General features: G+C 58.1%; 3 protein-coding genes across 17 annotated transcripts in view; all 3 read right to left on the reverse strand.

The window, feature by feature from the left end:
- Window positions 1-928: 928 nt before the first annotated feature.
- Window positions 929-6237, reverse strand: SF3B4 (splicing factor 3b subunit 4). 2 transcript variants are annotated; one of them, XM_049805611.1, is made up of 6 exons: window positions 6113-6237; window positions 5006-5134; window positions 4221-4763; window positions 3581-3775; window positions 1918-2112; window positions 929-1427 (listed from the first exon to the last, which is right to left on the reverse strand). In XM_049805611.1, the coding sequence occupies exons 1-6, from the start codon at window positions 6144-6146 to the stop codon at window positions 1243-1245; spliced, it is 1281 nt and encodes a 426-aa protein (XP_049661568.1). In that variant the 5' UTR covers window positions 6147-6237; the 3' UTR covers window positions 929-1242. The 2 variants fall into 2 exon arrangements, with proteins under 2 accessions (XP_049661568.1, XP_049661569.1); XM_049805612.1 differs by having other exon boundaries at window positions 1942-2112; window positions 6113-6235.
- Window positions 6238-6586: 349 nt separating this feature from the next.
- On the reverse strand, window positions 6587-12695 carry MTMR11 (myotubularin related protein 11). 6 transcript variants are annotated; one of them, XM_049805599.1, is made up of 15 exons: window positions 12502-12598; window positions 12270-12385; window positions 11587-11659; window positions 11357-11499; window positions 10996-11240; window positions 10672-10759; window positions 10491-10579; window positions 10260-10381; window positions 10089-10152; window positions 9764-9834; window positions 9491-9666; window positions 9242-9412; window positions 8812-9036; window positions 8288-8560; window positions 6587-7739 (listed from the first exon to the last, which is right to left on the reverse strand). In XM_049805599.1, exons 1-15 carry the CDS (start codon window positions 12548-12550, stop codon window positions 7608-7610), a joined length of 2037 nt encoding a protein of 678 aa, XP_049661556.1. In that variant the 5' UTR covers window positions 12551-12598; the 3' UTR covers window positions 6587-7607. The 6 variants fall into 6 exon arrangements, with proteins under 6 accessions (XP_049661556.1, XP_049661554.1, XP_049661553.1 ...); XM_049805597.1 differs by having other exon boundaries at window positions 8812-9039; window positions 9242-9666; XM_049805596.1 differs by having other exon boundaries at window positions 8812-9039; window positions 11357-11659.
- Window positions 12696-14604: 1909 nt separating this feature from the next.
- The window catches only part of OTUD7B (OTU deubiquitinase 7B), a 38267-nt gene continuing 32388 nt past the window's right edge, over window positions 14605-20483 (reverse strand). For 8 of the 9 annotated variants that reach the window (XM_049805589.1, XM_049805586.1, XM_049805591.1 and 5 more), the window contains one exon: window positions 14605-19849. In XM_049805589.1, the coding sequence (XP_049661546.1) occupies window positions 18542-19849 (1308 nt within the window). In that variant the 3' untranslated portion in view covers window positions 14605-18541. The remainder of the gene's footprint in view (window positions 19850-20483) is intronic. The other variant, XR_007506702.1, reaches the window with a different exon arrangement.

Below are 20483 nucleotides of genomic sequence, written 5' to 3' on the forward strand. Positions count from 1 at the left end.
AAGCCACAAAACAACTCCAGGTGGCCAAATATCTGGAGGCACTTTGATTTTTTTGTCTTTAAATCACCTGGATTTAAAGCTTCATATGTAGAAAGCCAAAACCTCTCTCCTTAATCTCCAATTGCAGGCTCTTCTGCCTTCCCGTAGGGAGCTCTGCAGAAAGCCAAGCCCCCTCCTTCCTCACACCTTCCCAGCTGCTAGGGAAGGTGTGAAACTTTCCATCCACAGACTCTGCTTTTACACTTCCCCAATTATCGGTCTCGCTGGTGCAGACACTGAATTCATTAGGAGAAGCAGGACAGTTCTGGCGACTCAGCCCCAGGAAGTGTGGAGACAACGCATGGACCAGATCTGCTCTACCTCCTCTCCCAACTGGACAGCTTCACCCAAATTTTATTGCCCACCCCTCAGAGTTAACAATATCCCCAGAACCACAGCTATAATGGCTTCCTGTGGCTGCAAGCAACATCAAAATGAGAACTCATTTCTAAAGAAGTCCCTTCTCTGTGTGGAGAGGGACTAGGCAGGGACTTAGGAGAGCAGGTTTCATGCCAAATACTCCTCCAAATGTCCTGCCCACTTACTTGTGCTCTCTGGGACAACAGCGTCCAAGGATGTGATGGACTTTAAGGCTTGATCATACATTTTCTTCAACGCACACGTACCATATTAGATGGAGCCTATCGGCCGCCAACAAACAGCCTGGATAAACCAAGAGACCAGTAGCACCCACCCTAATTCAGCACCTCACCGAGACAGATACATGGGTGGCATTGGTATCAGCAGAGGCAGAGAGCTTTCACATTGCCAATGAACTCCATCACAGGCGTCCCCGTGGCTGCATGCCAAGGCGAGAGCAGTCAGCAGCTGATCAGCGTCTCGATCGCAAACAGGCAGAGCCTCATCCTGATCTCAGAGGGACAACTCCTGGTTCTTAAAAGACTTTATTTGTAAACAGGCAATCACTGCTTTACATAGAAAAACAAATCCTGTTAAAAGTACCTTGAAAAATCTTCAAGGCCAAGGTAAATGGAAAGAGGAGGGGAAAAGTAACCAAAATAAACACTATAAAAAGAAATGGGGAAAAAGATGGGGAGAGGGAAAGATAGAGGGGGTAGCTGCGACAGAGCTGGACCCAACCACCACTCTTGGATGCAGGTACGTTAGTCCAAGGGGAAAGGAAAGTCTGAGGGCAGAGAGAGAAGGATCCCCAGCAGGGAAGAGGTTTTGCCACTACCGTGTTTAGGGCAGGGGGCCCCTCAAGGGGCCACGAGGCGGCACCCCAGGGGGCCTCTGTGCAGGCCGGGGAGGCAGGGGAACTCTCTGATAGCCATACGGTGGGGGGCGAGGGGGACCATTGTACCCGTGAGGAGGCATCAGTGGAGGAGGGCCGCGCATCCCGTGGTGCGGCATGGGGCCTGGGTGACCTGCGGGGACAGAGCACAGATGTTAACAACCTCTGCGGAGAGAAGCAGCAACAATCCCCCACCCTTGGGTGCCAGCTCTAGCGGGTGCCCATGGTTTGGGCCAACACTCTCCCTCATTCCTCCCCCGCTACCAGCAGGTCCTGGAGAAATGAGTCTCTCCTAGGACCCCACCACAGCTCGTGGACACGACAGGTCTCAGGATCCCTCCCTGCTGGCAAAGCCCAGTCGATATCCTGACGTGAGAGATGGCAGGGGGAAATCATCAGAAATCGCAGAGCCCCACGTCACGACGAACACGAGGAAAGCCCCAGGAGACCCTGGTTTAGCAGCCTGCAGCTGCCAGGTCTTGCTCCAAGACATCTCTCCGCAGGGAGGCCACAATATCACCTCCTCCCCGTCCCCGTTAAGCTAGGAACGAGGGAGGGCGGCAGGGCCGAAGCAAGTGCTAAACTCAACGGAGTGTGTACGATCGATAGAAAAGAACACATACCGCCTCTTGCAGGCACCCACTTACCCATGGGCGACCCGAAATGAGGTCCTCGGGGTGGCATACCCATGGGTGGGGGTCCAGGGTGTGGCATGCCAGGTGGGGGCCGAGGGGGAGGCTGGCCTCCGGAGCCCGGTGGTCCTGGGTGATGCTGGCCCATCCCAGGTGGCCCATGGTGCACTTGCATAGGAGGCATTCCTGAGGGAATAACGAGTCGAGGGACGTTCGCAACAAGGGCAGCCGCTTGGCACAGTGGCTCCGGGCCCCCACAGCCCAGAGGGGCACTAATTCCAGCAGTACATTTACCTCAGGTACAGAAGCAAGGTCTGCAAAAGGGTTTCTGCTACCAAAAGGGAGGTTAATGAGGAGAAAGTGCAAAGTTCTCTGACAAGAGGCAACAGGAACAGGCTGCAGCATAGGAAATGCTGCTTGGATGTAAAGGGCAAGGGTGAGAAAGATGTGACAGCAAGCATGGTGCAGCCCTGGGACAGGGGCTTGGAGAGAAATCATCACCCTTGGAGATTTTGGACAAGCTCCCTGAGCAACCTGACTTTGAAGCTTGCCCTGCTCTGAGCAGGAGTGGCCTGGGTCCTTCCAAATCTACTTTTTTCTATTATTCTTTTATTTTATCCCTTTAAAAAACCCAAACACACAGAGATTCTTTTTTCCTCATCAGAAACTCAAAAGCCCAGCGTGGCTTCACAGGGTACGCGGTGCAGAAGCGCTCAGTCAGGCTTTCCTTTGCTGTATGTAATTGGCTACTCTAACGCCTGAAAAGCCAGCTTGTAATCGGGGACAAGCAGCAGCCATCTGGTCACTCACACGGCCAGAGCCAAGATCACACAAAGCACCCTAATCAGCCAGCGTGGGAGAGCGTCTCAGTGCAGGGATCATTTTAGAGCAAGCAGGATTAAACAAAAACAAAACCAAAAAAATTAAATTGCAAATTTCACTTAATTTTTGTATTTGAAACCAGAGCCTAGATATATATGCTGCTCATTCCCCAGTACTACAGGGCTAAAAATGGAAGGAAATCAAAGAAACATCTTGTTCTCATGTCTTGAATTAGCTCCTGCCTGGCAGAGCTGCAGACTGTGCTAAGAAGGTTCACACTTAACGTATTAGTTTACACTAGAGAAAAATGACAAAGACTTGGAGTCTCATTAACATACTCCCAGCCAGAACAGCACCCGAGACCTTAAAAGCTTGCGCCATGGTGGACCCTGCCTTCCCGTGTCCCACACCTTCACACCTCAAGGAAACTACTGTCTTGACCCAACTGGATGCCTCCCAGAAGGGCACCACTTCCTAAATCACCAAAGTGCTTCATCAATCCCACTGGGCCCTGCTCCAGGCTATTTTTTAACACATTTTAGAACATCCAGGAGAGAAACCCAGAGACTGGGCGCAGCTCTGCTGACGTGATGTACTTGTTCCTACGCAGACCCTCCCTGTTCTTCAACAGGCTGCCCTGTGCTGCAGAGAGCAACACCCTGGGGAAAGCTGCTGCGTTCAGTCCTCTACAGAGGATGGCAACAGTTTTCTCCCCGTTTTACAGAAGGGGAACGTCAGGGAAGACAAAGGAGGGGGCGATTTACCCAAGCCCAGCCCCCCAAAGGAGAAGACAAGCTACGTTTCCTGAGCTCAATACCCAATGGCTGCTTACCTGGATGGTGCATCCCACCTGGAGGGAAGGGGTGCGGGTGAGGTGGGTGTCCCCCAGCAGGTGCAGCCCCGGAGGGGGGACCAGGGGCACCCGCACCAGGTGGCATAGGTGGGGGCGGCATGGCAGGAGGCATGCCGGGAGGCATAGCTCCGGGGGGCGGCACCGGCGGGGGGAATGATCCTGGGGGTGGGAGGCCTGGGAAGAGAGACAGCGAGAATTTGGTTAAGTATAAAAGGCAAACAAACCAAAAGCATTAAAAAAACCCCAAACACAACTCCCAGGCAATCAGGAAGGAGGGGAAAGCACACAGAGCCACAGGAACCATAATAAAACAGCAGACAGAAGCAGGATCTTTTCACCTCTGGGACACCGCAGGCTGAGCTGCCACGGGGAGGGAAGAGGACATCCTAAGGTCCTGCCTGCTCATGATCCTACAGCTCCACTGAGGGTTTTGCGCCAACTGTCACCAAACTGCACACGCTATGTGGCACTGCTGCCCTGAGCCTCCCCACGTGACAAGGAGCGCCTCCACATGAGGCACAGCAGAATGCAGCCACCCCCGGGACCGGTGGTGGACGGGCACAACAGCCTCCCGTCAACCAATGCGGCACAGAGACGGGCACTGCCACGATTCACCCACCTGGAGGAGTGACACCAGGTCCCAGGGTGGTAACAACAGGGGTAGGGACAGACGGAGGAGGAGGAGCATCGGCAAACAGCTGATGAGGCCGATCCGCCTGCGAGAGAGGGTTCTGGGCTGCCAGGAGACGCTCGGCGGCTGAGCCATGCCGCTCGCCTTTGGAATCTTTTTTGAAGGCGTAGGAAACGGTGATGGGCCTGTTGCAGAGGTACTGTCCATTCATGGCCTCGATGGCAGCATCTGAGGCATCAAAGCTGGCAAAGTTGATGAAGGCGTAACCCTTTGAGTTGCCCGTGTCGGGGTCTCGCATGATCTTGGGTGTCTGCAGGATGACCCCAAAGGCGCTGAAGGTGTCATACAACAGCTTCTCATCGATTTCGGGGTCCAGGTTGCCAATGAAGATGTTGGCCCCCACGTCCAGGTTTTTGTTGTGGGCTGAGGCTTTGTTCACTCGGATTGGCTTCCCGTACAATTTGATCATGTTCATGATCTTAATGGCATAATCCGCATCCTCCTCGCTGAGGAACTCCACAAACCCATAGCCTGCAACGAGTCCCCAAATAGAGCTTTAGGAGAGGGCAGACCCATGGCCTCCCACAGCTCATCCGACACCACCTGATTTAAAACCAGAGCGACCCAGGCTCCCCTCACGGGAAGGAAGATGATTTCCCCTAGGGATCATCCATCCCTCACCTCTCTTCCCGCAGTAATCTCTCTCTGGCTGTCCCCAGCTGAAGTATTTTATTCAACGGGCAGCTTTTGAGAGAGAACGATAAATATCTCACCTTGGTGCTGGCCTGTAACTCGATCCTTGGGCATGTGGGTATTGACAACCGGTCCCGCTTGGAGAAAGAGCTCCCACAGCAGCGGCTCGCTGACCTTCTCGTCCAACCCCCCAACATACACCGTTGCATCTTGAGCAGAGTGGAAAAGAAAAGCCGATTTAGACCCGTGAGCCCAGGAAGCTGGATGTCTCGGCTGTGTGAGAACTTCAGGGCTTGATGCTGAAATTGCTCAGGCCCGAGGAATAGATCCCCCTTAAACTTTTAACCAGATCCCCCATAATTATGCCTTCAACCAGGGAGGCCCCCAAACCCTCCCCCCCACTTTTCTCTAGGAAGACCAGAACCCCTCCATTCCAGCTCCTGTGTGCCCAGGAAGCCTACTGCCCCCCCTTGTGCCCAGTAAGGCCGGAACCCCCCAGCTGACACCCCCCCACCATCTCTCAGGAGCCCAGGTGCTCTCCACAGCCCCCTTAGCCTCCAGCTCACCCTGCCCCTCCCCCTCCCCCCCCCATAGCACCCCATGTCTCCAGGGAGCCCATGTTCCCCGCTCAAACATCTCCAGGTCACTCTGACCCCCCCAGAAGGCACCCCATGTCCCCAGGGTCCACCCACGGAGGTCCCCAAGGACCCCCCCATGTTCCTAGGGAGGCCAGGCCCCCAACCCAAACCATCTGCAGGGAGTCTGGGACCCACTCCCTCTGCCCAGCTCCAATATGACCCCAGGGACCCCTGCCCCCCCGCCACGCCCCGAGGGAGCCCATGCCACCCCCCAAACCCCTAAACATCTCCAGGGAGCCCAGGACCGCCCCCCCCCCCCCCGAGCTCCACCACGTCCCCGGGGACCCCTGCCCCCCCCCGCGCGTCCCCAGAGATCCCGGTCGTCATCCCCGAAAAGCACCCCCCATCCCCAGGGAGCCCATGCCACCCCCCAAACCCCTAAACATCTCCAGGGAGCCCGGGACACCACCCCCTCCCCAGCTCCACCACGTCCCCTGGGAGCCCGGCCCCCCCCCCGGCCCCTCACGTCCCCCCACGTCCCCAGTCCGCCCCGCAGCCCCTCCCCGCCCCCCGCGGCAGGCCCCGGCCCGGCCCGGTCCCGCCGATCACCCTGGTTCCGCTCGGAGATGGGCCCCGCCGCCATCTTGGCCCGCCGCCCGCTCCCGCTCGCGCGGCGCCGCCGTCACACAACGCCGCCGCGCGCCGTGACGTCGGCCGCAGGCGCCAGTCCCACCCCCTCGCAACCGACGAGGCGGGGATGAACCGGAAGTAGTGTCACGGATGAGCGCCGGGAAGGCGCGGCGGGCATCTTGAGTGTGGGCGGGCGGGGTGACCGGGCCGGCCCTGCCCCCCCCCCCCCTTCTGTCGCGATAGGCCCCCGTGACAGGCGACGACATCACCCTCACGGCCGGGAGTACTGCCCCAGCGGTAGGGGTCCTCAGTGCCTGGGGACCCGAGTGCTAGCGGATCCCAGTGTGGAGGGACCCCAGTGCCGGGGAAATCCCAGTGCCGAGAGAATCCCAGTGCTGGGAGGTCCAGGTGCCAGGAGATCCCAGTGTGGAGGAATCCCAGTGCCAGGTAAGGATCCCAGTGCTGGGAGATCCCAGTACCAGGGGAATGCCAGTGCCGGGGGGGGGGCCCCATGTCCGCAGACCCCCACCTCAGCCTCACGTGCCGGACGTGCCCCATCCCGCGCCCCCTGCCCAGTTCCCCCCTCAGGGCCACGTGGCGTCACCTGCAAAACTGCACTTTAATGGTCTCCGAAATACAGACCTCGTGGAAAAGGAGCTGGCCAACAGCCCCCAGCAGGGCGAGGATCCCACCTGCCTCCGCCAGCCCCCCCGGGAGGAGGACTGGGGGCGCCGCCCGTGGCTCCCCGATCTCCCACCTCATCCCCATTCCCGTCCCCCCTCCATCCCGAGGCATTTCAGGGCACCGGAGCGGGTGCCTCATGCCATCCCACGGCGGCAGAGATGGGAGTGCGGATGTCGGCCTCACCACAGCCACAGCCGAGCCCTGTGGTGGGCCCAGGGCGCTGCGGGAGCCAGGATCCAGCCGTCCCCATCGTCCTCGGGGACCCGCGTTACAGCCCCAGAGCCGAGGGCCGGGGTCCCTGCAAAGCACTGGGGGCTCCCGCACCATCAGTGGGATTAAACCCCCCCCGTAATGCCCAGCAGTGGGGTCTGATCCTGCTCATCTGGGCTGGATGGGACCATCCCAGCCCTGAGCTCCTCAAAGCTTCTGTGGAGGTAGCAAGAATTTAATGAAAACCGAAGAAACTGCCAGACACGGCGAGAGTCGGGGGCACCTTTGGGGACCCCCCTGCTCTGCCTCCTCCAGCCCAGGCACCAGCAGCTGAGTGGCACCGCAGGATCCAGCCCCAAAAAGCCCTGCGCCCTGGTGAGGAGCAGGAGCGCAGCAGCAGGGAACCGCTCAAAGGCAACAGCAGAAGGCGCAGGGCAGTTTTTGGGGGTGGGTGTCCCCCAAATCTGTGCGGCTGGAGGGAGCCCTGGGGGGTGGGACACCCCAGAGCCCTGCAGAGGGACAGGGCTGTCCCAGCAGCTGTGTATCCCCACAGAGGGGGAGGATCCCACCCCTGGGACCCTCACCGGGAGGGTGCGAGGGGGCTGCCAGCGGCCTCGGTGCAGGGTCCCGCTGGCTGCCAGGCGCTGAGCCGGTCCTGCAGCAACGTCAGCTCCTCGGCCAGGCCGGCCGGAGATGGGGCGAAGCGCCCACGCTGCAGGGAGAGGTGGTATCCGGCCAGGGGTGATGTATACAGGGTCGGGGGGGACATGATCAGGGGTGGGATGGACGGGCATGGGGTCAGAATGGATGGACACAGGGTGGGATAGATGGATACGGAGTTGGATGGATGGACACAGGTCAGGATGAATGGACATGGGGTCAGGATGGACAGACATGGGGTTGGGATGGATGGATGGATGGATGGATATGGGGTCAGGATGGACAGACATGGGGTTGGGATGGATGGATGGATATGGGGTCAGGATGGATGGACATGGGTCAGGATGGATGGACACAAGATGGCATGGATAGACACGGGGTCAGGACAGCCACGCACAGACCACCCACACCAGCCTCAACCCACGCCCCCAGCTGCAGGACACAGCCAGGGAAAAAGAAATCCCCGCTGAACCGGGAACCCCTCGGGTTTGGGCCCACCTGGGACCCCCACTACAGTGCAGCCCCACCGTGCCTCAGTTCCCCCTGACTTCACCAGACAGACCCCATCAGGGAGACCCCAAGTCCCGGTGCCGGTGTTACCTGTGCCTCAGGCAGACCCCGCAGGTAGCAGCGCTGCCAGAGCCGGACAGAAGGTCCTGCAGCGCAGGGCAGCAGCAGCCCCGGGGGGGCAGCAGGGGGCCGGCTACCCCCCGGGCTGCCCCCCCACTCGCCAGGGCTCTCTAGGGAGGGGGCCCAACGGGACAGGCGTGGGGGGGGACGGCCGCTCCTCCAGGGAAAGGGTTGGGGTGACAACGTCCCCTTGGTCAGCACGAAGATGTTGCCGGCCCCCAGCCCTGGCCAGGCATCAGTGGGCTGGGAAATGGTGAGGGGAAAAATAGGAATTAGGGAAAAAGGGGGTGACAAGCCAGCGGGAGGGGAAAACCCCACAGTTAGGGATGGGGCACGATTTTTGGGGGGCACACAGCACCAGGAAGGGATTTAACATGCAGAACACCCCAAACTGAACAGGTGAGCAGGCAGGTGGGTCTCATACAACACAACCTGGACGCCTGGCTCCCTTCCCAGCAGTGCAGCCCCCCTGCCAAAGCCAAGCCCCGACTCACCCTGCTCGGGGTCTGGGGGTCTGCAGCGTCGGGAGGTCCTACAGTGCCAGCAGCACCCACCGGGTTCCTGAATTGGGCCCGCTGGTGCCGGCTGTAGCGTAGCCCCCAGTCCCAGACAGTGGGCAGCCTGCAGGCAGGGCTACCTGTCCTGCCTGCCTGCAGCACACCTGGCTGGGGGTCCCGCCAACCATTCACCGGCGTGTAGGTCTGGCTACGAGGCTGGTGCTGCTGGGAGGAGAAGAGATGAAACAGGAGCTTTTGGGGGGGTGTCAATCCCCAACTGGGGATATGGATGGGGAAACTGAGGCATGGCGCAGCTGGATGCAGCCAGGCGGGATGGGAGAGGATTCACCTCTGTCCCCAAATCCGTCCCTAAACCCCGCTTGCTGGCAAGGGACCCAGGAGCGTGTGCCCCCCCCTCCAAGCTCACCGGGCTGCCTCGTCCCCGCTGCCGCTGGCAGCTGAAGAGGAAGGTGCTGAAGTAAGGGGCAAAGCTGCTGTCATGGAGGGCGAGGAGATAGGCCTCGGTAAAGCCAAAAGCCGCTGGGAACTGCCGCACTAGCTGCCACGTGCAGTCCAGGAACAGCAGGAAAACGGGAGCCTGGGGTGGGACGACACGTGTGCCTGTCACCCACCGAGGACAGGGACGGGGTAGTGGCGGCACAGGGTAGGTTCTTACCTCCTCCCGGGGGCTGTCGTGACGGAGGAGCCCCAGTCGGTGGGGAAAGGGGTGTCCAGCTGCCACCCATTCCCGCTGCACCAGGCTCTGGAAGCCGGGCAGGGTGCGGGTGTGGGGGTCCCCCAGGAGCTGCACCAGCGAGGCCAGCAGGCAGTTTAGGTCCCGGTCTGATGGCTCTGGGAGGGGGGATGAGGCATTGAGGGGGTGTCCCCAGTGTGTCACGGCCCCTCCCCCCCAAAACGTACCCTCCTGCTTTTCCCCTCCTGGTGCTACCTTGCAGGAGGACAGAGCAGCGTCTCCCCGCCAGCAGCGATGCCACCTCAACAGCTTTTCTCAAGCAGGTGCTGGGGGCAAAAGGTGGGAGCGGGGTCAGGGCACCCCAAAATGCCACAGTCACCTGTCTGGGGGTCTGCAGCCCACCCTGGGATGCTCACGATGATGGTGGGGGGATGACCATACACCTGCTGCAACACCCCCATCACAGAGGCGGGCCATGGTGGGGACCCACCCCCCCATAACAGGGGTAGTTTTAGGGTGAGGTTTTCCTCCACCACCCCACACCCCAAAAAAAGCCCCCCTCCCAGCACCGCCCACTCACCGGACATGGTCCAGCCAGCGTGTCCCCTCCAAGGCTGAGAGCCACTTCTCTTCCGCTGCTGCACCTGGCTCACATGGGCAAAGGATGGGGAGGGTCAGCGGAGAAGGACCCTCGGGGTGGGACTGGGGGGTCCCCCACTGGATCCCTCCCCCCATCCTAGTCCCTGCTCACCTGGCAGGCAGAGCGCCCGCAGCTTGAGGTGGGCGACCTGGATGTCGGTGAGGGTGGGCAGCTCAGCAGTGTCGGCCAGCACACAAGGCCCACGGCCCCCCAGCAGCAGAGCCTCCAGGCACCTGGGTGGGGGGCAGAGGGACCCCCAGGTGGGGCTGCGTTGGGGAAACACCCCCGGATACACACACACCCCCCCCACCCCCCCCCCCCGGGAGCCCCAGGAGGACTCACCTCACATCCTCACTGCCTGGCTCAGAGGCTGCGTGGAAGCCGGCAGCTCTCAGCAGGTCTCCGCCGCCTGGGTGGTGCCAGCACAGGCGCTGCGGGCAAGACAGGGTGACACCCCCCCACACATCACCCCCCCATCCCCTATCCCCTTGCCTCCCCCCCAGCACTCTCCCAGGGCACTCACAGGCACCCGGTGCTCCTCAAAGTGGGCGAAGGTCCGCTTGAGGTCGTGGTCCAGGAGCCCGCTGGGCACCCACAGGTACTGGGGGAGGCTGTGGGCGGGGGGGGGGGGGGGGCATGGGGCAGGTGCCCCCTCCCCAGTACCCCCCAAATCCCAGGGTGCCATTTCGAGTGGCTTACGGGGTGTTTTCCCAAACAGAGGGGAGGCTTTTCTCCCCCGTCCCTACACCACCCTCCCTGCTCCCCTCTGGGTCGCGGTGGTTCATGCTGTGCTCCCCCCCCCCCCTTCCCCCCCAGTATGGGGTGCTGGGGGGCCCATGGGCCATACCTGGGGGCCATGTCGAAGCGCTCGTTGACGGCGCTCACCCTCCAGCCCACGGCACCCAGGCGCTTCAGCTCCTTCTCCCAGTCACGCAGGCTCTCAAAGAGCAGCGTGGCAGCCGAGCCTTCCTCCTCATCCTCATCCTCATCCTCCAAAGGGGCTTCAGCTGGGCAGCACCAGCCATCGTGCCCCTCGCCAGCATCCCCCAGCCATGCAGCTGCCTCCCGCGCTTGGGCGATGGCATTGGCGACCTGCAGAGAGGAGCCAGCACCGGGCATGAGCTCCCCCCTCCAAAGCCATGGAGCACCCCAGAACTAGGTACAAACCCTCCCTGTGTCCCCCGTAACTGCCAGGCCCCCCAGCTCACCCGAAATGCCTGCAGAGCCAACCCGTTCTCCTGGAAGTGGAAGCGGAGCAGGCGGAAATCCCGGCAGAAAACGGCCAACTCCTCCGGGATGAACTTGAGGGTGGAGGCGGCCGTCAGCACCTTGGGTTTGGTGAAGCTGCTGGCTGCGGCAGGCGTTGAGGGGGTGGCCGTCAGCGCTGGCTGAGACCTGCCCAACTCATCACACGGGGGCTCGGGGTTGTCACTTTTACCTGCCACCAGCTTGCGGATGCAGGGCAGCGCCACGTCGTACTCGCTGTGGAGGAAGGCACGGGAGCCGGGAGCCTGTGGGAGACGGGCGGAGAGCTGGAAGCTGCCCCCAGTGTGTGTCCCCCCCCAGCCCTGGGAAAGGCAGTGGGGCTGGATCTGGGACCCCGCTGCCTTTGCCCGGCTGGCGCTGGGCCCCATGGCTGCCCCTTGTCCCCCACGGCGTCCTGCAGTGAGGAGTTCCCCGGGTGAATGCAGGCAGTCTGCAGCCGATGAGCAAGAGTGAGGCTGGGATGGGGCTGGGATGTCACCGGGATGGGGCTGGAGCAGCGATGGGGCTGGGCTGGGGCCAGGATGGGGCCAGGATGCAGCTGCAATGGGATTAGGATGCAGCCGGGATGGGGCTGGAGCTGGGACGGGGTCAGGATGGAGCTGGGATAGGATGGGGTCGGGATGGGGCTTGGCTGGAATGGGGTCGGGATGAGTATGGGATGGGGTCAGGATGGGGCTGGGCCGGGGCCGGGATGCAGCCGCAGTGGGATTAGGATGCAGCCGGGCTGGGGCTGGGGCCGGGGGGGGGGGGGGGGGGGGGGGGGGGGGGGAATGCGGCGGGCCGGGGCCCCGCGGCCAGTCCCGGTTCCCTGTTCCCGTTCCCGGGTCCTGGTCCTGGTCCCGGTCCCGGTCCCACCTGGGCGGGCAGGAAGGCGACGCGCCGGTTGGTGCAGAGCAGCGTCCCGGGGACGGAGCCGTCTCCCTCTCGGCAGCGTTGCCGGGCGCCCGCCGCCTCCTCCAGCACCAGCTCCCCTGCGGGGCACCGGGCGCCGGGTCCGGGGGGGGTCCCAGGAGCGCCCCGACCCACCCTCAAACCCTCCCCTACCCTCCCCCGGGGCGGCCCCGGAGCATCCCGGCACCTGCCCTACCTGGGAGGCCGGGGAAGGCCGGCCGGCGGCCGCCCGGTGCCCCGCTCATGGCGGAGGGACTTTGACCGGGCGGGCCCGGACCGGCGGCGGCGGCGGCAGGAGCCGGAACGGAGAAACCCTGGAGCCCCGAGCAACACCGCCCGCCCCGCCCCGCCCGGGCCGGCCCCCGGGCCCGGCATCCCGGCCCCCCCACCCCGGGCCCGGCGGGGCGGAGCGGCAGCAGGCAGGATGGCCGCACTGCCCGCACCCTGCCTGCCCTCCGCCCCGGCGGCAGCCCCCCTCCCCCCGTCTCACACACACGCCCCCCGGTTAGCGGGGAGAGCCCGGGGGCACGGGCAGGAGCTCCGTTGCCGGATGGGGGGTGCGCGGCATCAGGCACCCCATAAAGGATGGGCATTGCTGGATGGGGACCTATAGCTCCAGGGACCCCGTAAGGGATGGGCGGTGCTGGGACGGGGGCATCCAGCCGCAGGCCCCCATAAGGAACGGTTGGTGTTGGAGGGGGACCTATAGCTGTAGGGACCCCGTAAGGGCTGGATGGCGCTGGAGGGGGTGCACATAACTCCAGACACCCGGTAGATGCTTGGCCAGCCAAGGGTCATGCAGTGCGGGCGTACCCCCAAAACCCCAGCCCATCCCCTCGCCTTTCTGCTGGCTGACACGGGGGCCCCGCACAGCCCCACGGCCTCTCCTCCGGACACGGCTCTGCCGGGGAAGAACGAGCTGCTCCGTGACTCATCGCCAAAGCACGGCCTTCGCCTCCCAACCCCGGAAAAACCAGCACGCTGCCGGTACCCGTGCCAAGTCGGCCTGGCTCCCGCCAGCACCAACCTCGTCGAGGCGGCCCAGGGCCCTGGGGCCCTGACCCCACTGCCAGCAGCAGGTGGATGGCGGCCCTGGGGCCACCTTTGCCACCTCCTCACTGCCAAAAAACCCCTGGGGAGCCCAAAACTCAAATCCCCTCGGCTCAGCTCCTCCTGCTGGGGCAGGACCAGGGCGGCCGAGGCACCGGTGCCAGCACAAGGCAGGATGAACCCTGGCATAAACCAGGCTCAAGAGAAAAACCCAGCACCGTTGGAGCACACACTCCAGCTAAAAATCTTATTTTTGGCATATTTGCCCCCAGGTTTTGGGGGCGGGTCCAGCTTTGGTGGCTGCAAAGCTCAGGCACCCCAGTTTTCTTCCTGCAGGAAAATCACCCGGTGGAGCATCCTGGGGGAGCTCGGCCAAGTCTTTGGCTCCGGCACCTGGCAGCTAAGAGGAATTTCCTGCAGGGCTTTAACCCAGGACTGCTCTCCAAGGTGAGGGCAGCGTCCACGCCAGCTTGGGGTCAGCCCGGGCCACCCCAAGGGCTGGAGGAAAATTCGCTGGCACAGGCAAGCCTGCACCGACGTGGCACTGGGCATGGTGCAGCCACTCACTGATGCTAGGAGGAAGGAATAACACTGGGAGGTGGAATAGAAAATTCCAATGCAAAGAAATCCCGTGGGAAACTGCTCCCATCTCCCCGCCATACAGGTTTCCAACCAGCCCCCAAATGCCCCAAACGCAGCGGCGTGGGGCGAGGACGTAGCTGCCCTTCCCCACTCGCAGGCCCAGGGCTGGACCGATAGGGCTGTAGCTCTTGACGAACATCATCAGAGTGACTTTTTCCTCTTTCGGAACCCATTTAAAGCTTCAGCATCCAAAACATCTCATGCCAGCAAGCAGATGGATTTTATCTTTATGCTGGGCAAAGTCTTACTTGGGTATTAAATCGCTCAAAGCGTCCCTGAGCGCTGGCCTTCAAATGCAGCTGGGGAAAAGGTTCCTCCAAAATCAGTGAGGATGGATAAAAATGCTGATGGAGGCGAAGGGTGGTCATTTCTTTTTTAAATGAAAGCCTGAATTTGATACTGAAATAGAAGGAAATCTTCCCCAAGCCCCAGGAAGGAGGATGGAAAGAGGATGCTCTGCTACACAGCAGAGAAAAAAAACCTAACTTGATGTGGGAGGGGATGAAGGCAGAGAATTTGGGGCACAAAGAGTCAGGGCACTCAGAGCTCATTGGGGCTGAATCCCCGGGGTGAAGTAGAGGAAAGAGGCACGGCTGCTGCCCAGGGCTTAATTAGTTGAATGTTGTTTATTGTCAGTGAATCTATGGTAGCATAAACGAAGGATGCAGTGTACAGCCCGATTGCGACGCGCCATCTAGTGCTGGCTACAGCGGTGCTCACAGGGAGTAAAAAAATCAACAACCTAATATTTAATTAAAAAAAAAAAACAACAAACGTCTTTTGTGAATAAACAATTGCAGAATTAATTCAGGTCACTTCTTGTAGGATTAGTGATAACCAAAGCATCCCATCAGCCTTCCCCAGGGAGGGGGCCAGGTAACATATATGAAGGTAAATGCTTGTTTGACAAAATAAAATGCTCATTAATAGGTTTTGCCCACCCTTAAAGAAAATCTTTACTGCACCCAGGGCCCGCTGGCAGCAATGTTTCTTCCAACGACACTATTAAGTGCACTTATTTTAAGACCTCAGGATCACGTTGCAGCCGATGGGAGAAAAACCCTCCCAGGGGCAGGTTTGGTGCTTTTTCTTCCACGAAAGATACTTTGGAGTACAAGTTGCTCTCGCTTCCTACTTTAAAAAAAATAGGAAAAATATCCAGTCCCATGGCCCCAAAACACTGCATGGGCTGTGGCTTTAGTGTGTTTATGAATAGGACCTGGCGGATGGTAGATATCATCTTCCAATAAATATAATTTGCATTTAACAGTCCCTTAAAAAAGAAAAAAAATTAGTTTCACCATAAAGGAAACAAAAATGACCTGAAAAAATCCTTCGTGGTTCTGAAGAAATGCAGCCGGTTCGGTGCGACCCAGCTGAGGTTGCAGCTCATGGGGCGCTTGGGGAATAGCCAAAACTCTGCCCTTCATAGCAAAAATACTCTGCAAAGATTTTTCATCCTTGCCTTAAATTCAATTGGTTGGTTCCACCCCCCGCTTTGGATTTTAAAAAAAGCTACAGATTCTACTAACTGCAATAAAACCTGACAATGCAGGGCACTAAAGACCTTGTAAAATCCCACCACGCTGGGAGCCCTGTGGGTGCCAAGGCTGTCCAACCCCCCACCCCACCCCCACCCCCCGACCTGGAGAACAACTTTTTGGGGAACAACTTTGCCATTTTCCTCCTTAACCGCAGTGCCGGGGTGGCACACGAGCCTCCTTCTCATTTCCCTTCCAGGTGCCCATGGGATGGGGAGAGGTTGGCATCCCCACCCTGCTGCAGCCACCCGGGCTTACCCAGTGCTCAGAGAGAGACCACACTACACTCAAGCTTTGTTTATAAGAACACAAAGCAAAACTTGCTTTCCCACCCAAAAAAAAACCCTCAGGAGGAGGAAGTGTGGCAGCATCTCTGGGAATTTGGGATTTGAGATGATCTTCTTCTAGGAGGATGCGTGGACAGCGTACCTGCTGCTGGCATTCCCCATTTTTTTTCCCCCCTAAGACAGTATTACACACAACTCCATCACGTTTACAAAATTAAAGCAAAGCTCTCCATAACCTCTGCTGTGTGAACAGCCAAGATTTCCTGGTGGTGCTTCATTGCCGGGAAGGAACCTCCCTCCAGAGACTGGGTCCGAAAATCAGTGCCAGGTGGCTTGGCACTGTGGCAGGATGGAGTTAACCAAAACAGAGACAAATCCCCCCCCAGAAAAAAACAGGAATGGCTGGTGAAGCGTCAGCTTTTGCCTTCCCTCCTCCTGCGCCCACGTTCTTTGGTTGGGGGGGCACAGAGCATCCCCCCCCCTCTGATAGCTTTCAGCAGTAGCCAAAGGATACTCCCCAAACCAAAATAAAGCTGCCGTTCTGGTTACAGGAAAAATAAATGGCAGAAACTGGTATATAAATCAAGTGACCCCCTTATAGTGAGGGTTTTGTTTGTTTTTCTAAACATTTTGGCTTAATATTTGGGGTGAACCAAGAGACTGCTGCAGAGTAACCGGGGTGAGAGCCTGCGGGGCTTAACCAGTGCTTTATATTCTCACCCCTGGGTTAAAGTACGTCAGATTTACTGCAATTTAAGGGAAAGACTTGCTATCTGGCATTTGCTCTGAGAACCAGGAACCAGTGCTGACCCTCGGTTACATCAATTGTATATTAAAGGCGGCCTCTCGCATCATGCAGCTGGGCAAGGCTTATCTATGCTCAGTGATTTAATAAAACCAAAGAGAACAACTGAAATCTGAGTTAAACCATCACTGGGATATTTACAATCCACACACAAGCAGCTTCGATGGCTGGACCCAAACCATTAGGACCACGCTTAATGAACCCGCACAGCCGCCTCCTCTAGAAAAGGCCTTAATTTGTGGGTTTTTAGATACACATTAAAGTGGTAAAACTTGTACGTTAGAACCAAGCCTTAGGGTATTTGTGAGAATAAGGCTTCAGGTGATTCTCCAGTGTTAAGTACACTTTCACCTCCTCTGCCCGGTCCTCTCGTCCCTTCTCACCAGGAAGGGCAGCGGGCAGGATCAGCATGGGAAGGGATTGCATAGTTTGGTGCCTTCTGAAAAACAAACAAAAAAAATAATGAGGGAATGTTGTAAAGTTTCAAATTATCGGTATAATTCATGTTTATTTTCATGTGGTAAAACGCTGAACCTCACTCTATACAGGATCGAGTCTGGTTTGGGAGCTGTAGTTACAAAAAAAAAATCTGTGCAAACATCGCAGTGCTAAAGTTAAACCCACCCTGCAAGACGTGAACGGGAGCGTACAGTTCATCCTACGCCGCAGGGGCTGGGACTGGGGGAGAAGGGAACGTAGTGGACCACATTGAGTGCGTAAATTAGTTACAGGTTTGTTTTTTCTTAACGTTTCGCTCTATGGCCCTATTATCAAAAATATCTTTTAATATTCCTCAGCCTAAGGTCAGTTACGTGGCTCAGCAAAATGGAGCCGAGTTAATTCGATTCAGCAGAACAGAGGTAGTACAGAAGTAGCTTGCTCAAGTAGAAAGAGTTATCGCGGGTGTGTGTGTCCACGTATGGCTGCAAACGCCTGGCAGCCCACTGCGGATTTACCTCCCGGTGCTGCGGGATGCTCTTTGTCCTCTCTACTTCCCCACGCCGATGGTTATTGCTGGGTGGAGACACCGACCTTGTTTCTTGTCTCAATTCTTACTAAGTCGGGTCAACCGTACCGCGAACAGAATGGTTTTGCACAGTACTTCTGCAGGAAAAAAACCTCAAAACCACTCAAGCACTGTGACCACCCCTCTGTCTCCCTCCCACCCCAAGAAAAAAAAGAGTTTAAAAATAACATTTTAAAACCAGAGTTGAGCCCATTGGAAGGGCAGAGCCCCAAGCCCGCTGCTAAGACATGGTCGGAGACATCCAATGGGGCTGGGCTTGGACACGTTCAACTGCAAAAAAACCCAAAACCCAATAACATCCAATTCCAACTAAGTTTCACTCAGTACCAGCAAAAAGAAATATAAAATAAGAACTGTTAAAAAAATCTCAATTAAAAGGTTTGTGATGTTCAAACTGAAATCGCTGGGGCATTTTCGCTCAATTCTGGGCAGTTAGTGCTGTCAGAGTCCAGCTGGCAGGACCCGGCAGGGCGCTGCTCCCTGTTTGCCTTCTCCAAAAGCTTTGGTCTGGTTTATTGAATCGTTTTGAAGAACCCCCCCTTGCACCCTGTGCTCCAACCTGAGCACACCCTCTGCTAATCCTAGTCACCCCTTGCCAGAAGAAGCCTCTTGAAAAGCATCCTCCTCCCTCTTGCAGGGTCTCTGGGAGGGGGGAGCTGGTTTTTCTCACCCCCTATCCCTCCCACCACCCTCCTGCATCACCTCCATCACACCAACCAAATCTCATTTCTCAGCCCATCCAGCCAAATACCCGCTCCCTCCTTCCACAGACAGGGAGAGGAGCAGTGGGGGGGGGGGTGGGGGGGGTTAAAAAAAATTATATATATATATTATTGCATTCCCCATCTTTCATGGGTCCCAAGATCAGCGCCAGGGCAGGGCGCTCAGAACCTGTGCACTAGAGCCTCCCGCTCCTTGCGTTTCAGCTCCTCTTTGTAACAGCACGAGCAGAAATTCCCAGTTTCTGGATGTCCGTAAAAACTGCAGTTTGGCTGCTTGCATTTGGTCTGCTGAACATTATAAAGAACTCGGCTTTTATTTTTGTCTGCCGGCATTCCTTTCTGTGAGCTTTCCTGGTCGAGGTATTCCCTGTAGCCGTTGCTGTGCGGGGGGAGGCAGGTTGAGCCATCGCACTCTGATGGGTAGGTGGGATGGATGTCCATGTCCGTGGGGGAGAATCTCCCCAGGTGGGAAGGGCTGGTTTGGTAGGGATTCGGCCGTGCCTGGGTACAATGTCTGGGTAAGGTAGCATAGGGAGGAAGGCTGCTGCAGGACCCCCCGGCTACCTGCCTCCTGCTGTCTTGATGGCTGGGGGGGTGCGACCCTTCCATGCTGTTCAGCATGGAGGGTCTGGGAAAGGTGAAAACACCTGAATATCCAGAGGGAAAAGCTGTTATTTTAGTGCCTATGGCCAGGTCTGGGGTCTGGATGGTGTATGCGGGGGGAGGCTGGGGGTAAGCAGGGGTGAGCATCGCTTCCTCACCCTTGTGGGTGTTCGCCTCCGGCTCCAGCTTCTTGGCAGGAGCAGCACTCCCCAGCGCCTTCTTCTCGGCCTCCTTTTGTTTCTGCTCAGCCATAAAACGTTCCTCGGCATCCAGAAGGTACCGCTGGATCATCTCCTCCTGGTACTGGTGCCGGTTGCTGGTCTTGAGGTGGCCAGCAAAGATGAACTTGCGCTCTCCCTGCATGGCAGCCCGGAGGATGCTCAGGCTCAGCCTGACGTCGTTGCTGTATTTGTAGGGGTCCGCCGGCTTTTCAGGGGCTGCTTTACCTGGGCAGGGTTTCTCCACAGGAGCTGACAAGTCTCCTTGGGAAGATTCCTCTTTGCTGCCTTTCCTGGACTTCAAGGATCCTTTCTTCTTCTTCTCCAAGGTATCCCCCTGCCCGTTGCTTACACCTCCCTTGATAGTTTTGCTGTGCATCAAGCCACCCATGTTCTTTTTTAGCTTACTTCCCAAAGTCTTGCCAAAGCTGCCCAGCTTATTGGCAACTGAGTCTGCCCGTTTTTTATCTTTTTCCTTATCCTTTTCTCGCTCTTTCTTTGGTTTCTCTTTGTCCTTGCAGCCCCTGCTGCCACCATTGCTCGCTGAACTGCTGCAGACCGACTCCTTGTCCGACTCTCCCGACTCCGCAGCTGAACGAGCGTCATCGCCCGCGGAGGCTGTAGGGGATTCCGGCTGGGCCAAAGGCGCCTAGGAAGAAAGAAAACATACGTATCAAAGTCCACCAAGTTCCTCGGAGAAGTGTTTTCAGATGAAGGTGAAACAGAGAAGTAGGCGCTTGCTTGGAAAATGGAGGGGACAACATTCAAACACCCTCAATGCAACATGTCCCCAGCAGCCGTCCTGCACATCCATAAATGTCATAACTTGCTAGAGGTTCTAGGGGAAACGCTAGAGAAGAAGAGGTGCTACTGGCGAAGATGGGGCCAAAAAATTCCCCCTCTGGTCACCCAGAAGCACAGTGGGCACGGCTGGCACCCATTTCCCTGGGGTCACGGCATCCTCCGTTCCTTCGCATCAGCGGTTCGTACATCGATAAGGCTGAAATAGGGATGGGTTACGGTATTTCTAAGCAAAGCATCTGAGAGCACGTGGCCAGTTAAGGAGGTCACAACCAAAATGTCACCATTCGAGCTTTGCTACAGAGATGATGCCTCAACAATTTCTGACAGACCAAAACAGCTCGCATTCAACTTTGGGGAGTTTTCTCCTAAAAAGGGCGGGCAGGGAAACCAACCCTTCATGCTGTCAAGGCACCTACCACCACCTGCCAACGCAACACCAGAGAGATTTGAGAAGCGGACGGGAGTTTTCCTGCCAAGGA

Source organism: Accipiter gentilis, chromosome 7, assembly GCF_929443795.1.
Source record: "Accipiter gentilis chromosome 7, bAccGen1.1, whole genome shotgun sequence".
Taxonomy (NCBI): domain Eukaryota; kingdom Metazoa; phylum Chordata; class Aves; order Accipitriformes; family Accipitridae; genus Astur; species Astur gentilis.

What these genes read in the sequence shown, in the direction of transcription:
- SF3B4 (XM_049805611.1), bottom strand. Translation starts at nt 6,146, where the DNA reads ATGGCGGCGGGGCCCATCTCCGAGCGGAACCAGG. An exon ending in ACCTGGTGTCACTCCTCCAG is followed by an intron (nt 3,776 to 4,220) that starts GTGGGTGAATCG and finishes CTCTCTTCCCAG; the next exon opens with GCCTCCCACCCCCAGGATCA. An exon ending in AGGTGGGATGCACCATCCAG is followed by an intron (nt 2,113 to 3,580) that starts GTAAGCAGCCAT and finishes TTATTCCCTCAG; the next exon opens with GAATGCCTCCTATGCAAGTG.
- MTMR11 (XM_049805594.1), bottom strand. Translation starts at nt 12,550, where the DNA reads ATGAGCGGGGCACCGGGCGGCCGCCGGCCGGCCTTCCCCGGCCTCCCA. An exon ending in CGCTGGCTGGACCATGTCCG is followed by an intron (nt 9,835 to 10,088) that starts GTGAGTGGGCGG and finishes TTTTGCCCCCAG; the next exon opens with CACCTGCTTGAGAAAAGCTG. An exon ending in ACCCCCAGACCCCGAGCAGG is followed by an intron (nt 8,561 to 8,811) that starts GTGAGTCGGGGC and finishes ACCATTTCCCAG; the next exon opens with CCCACTGATGCCTGGCCAGG.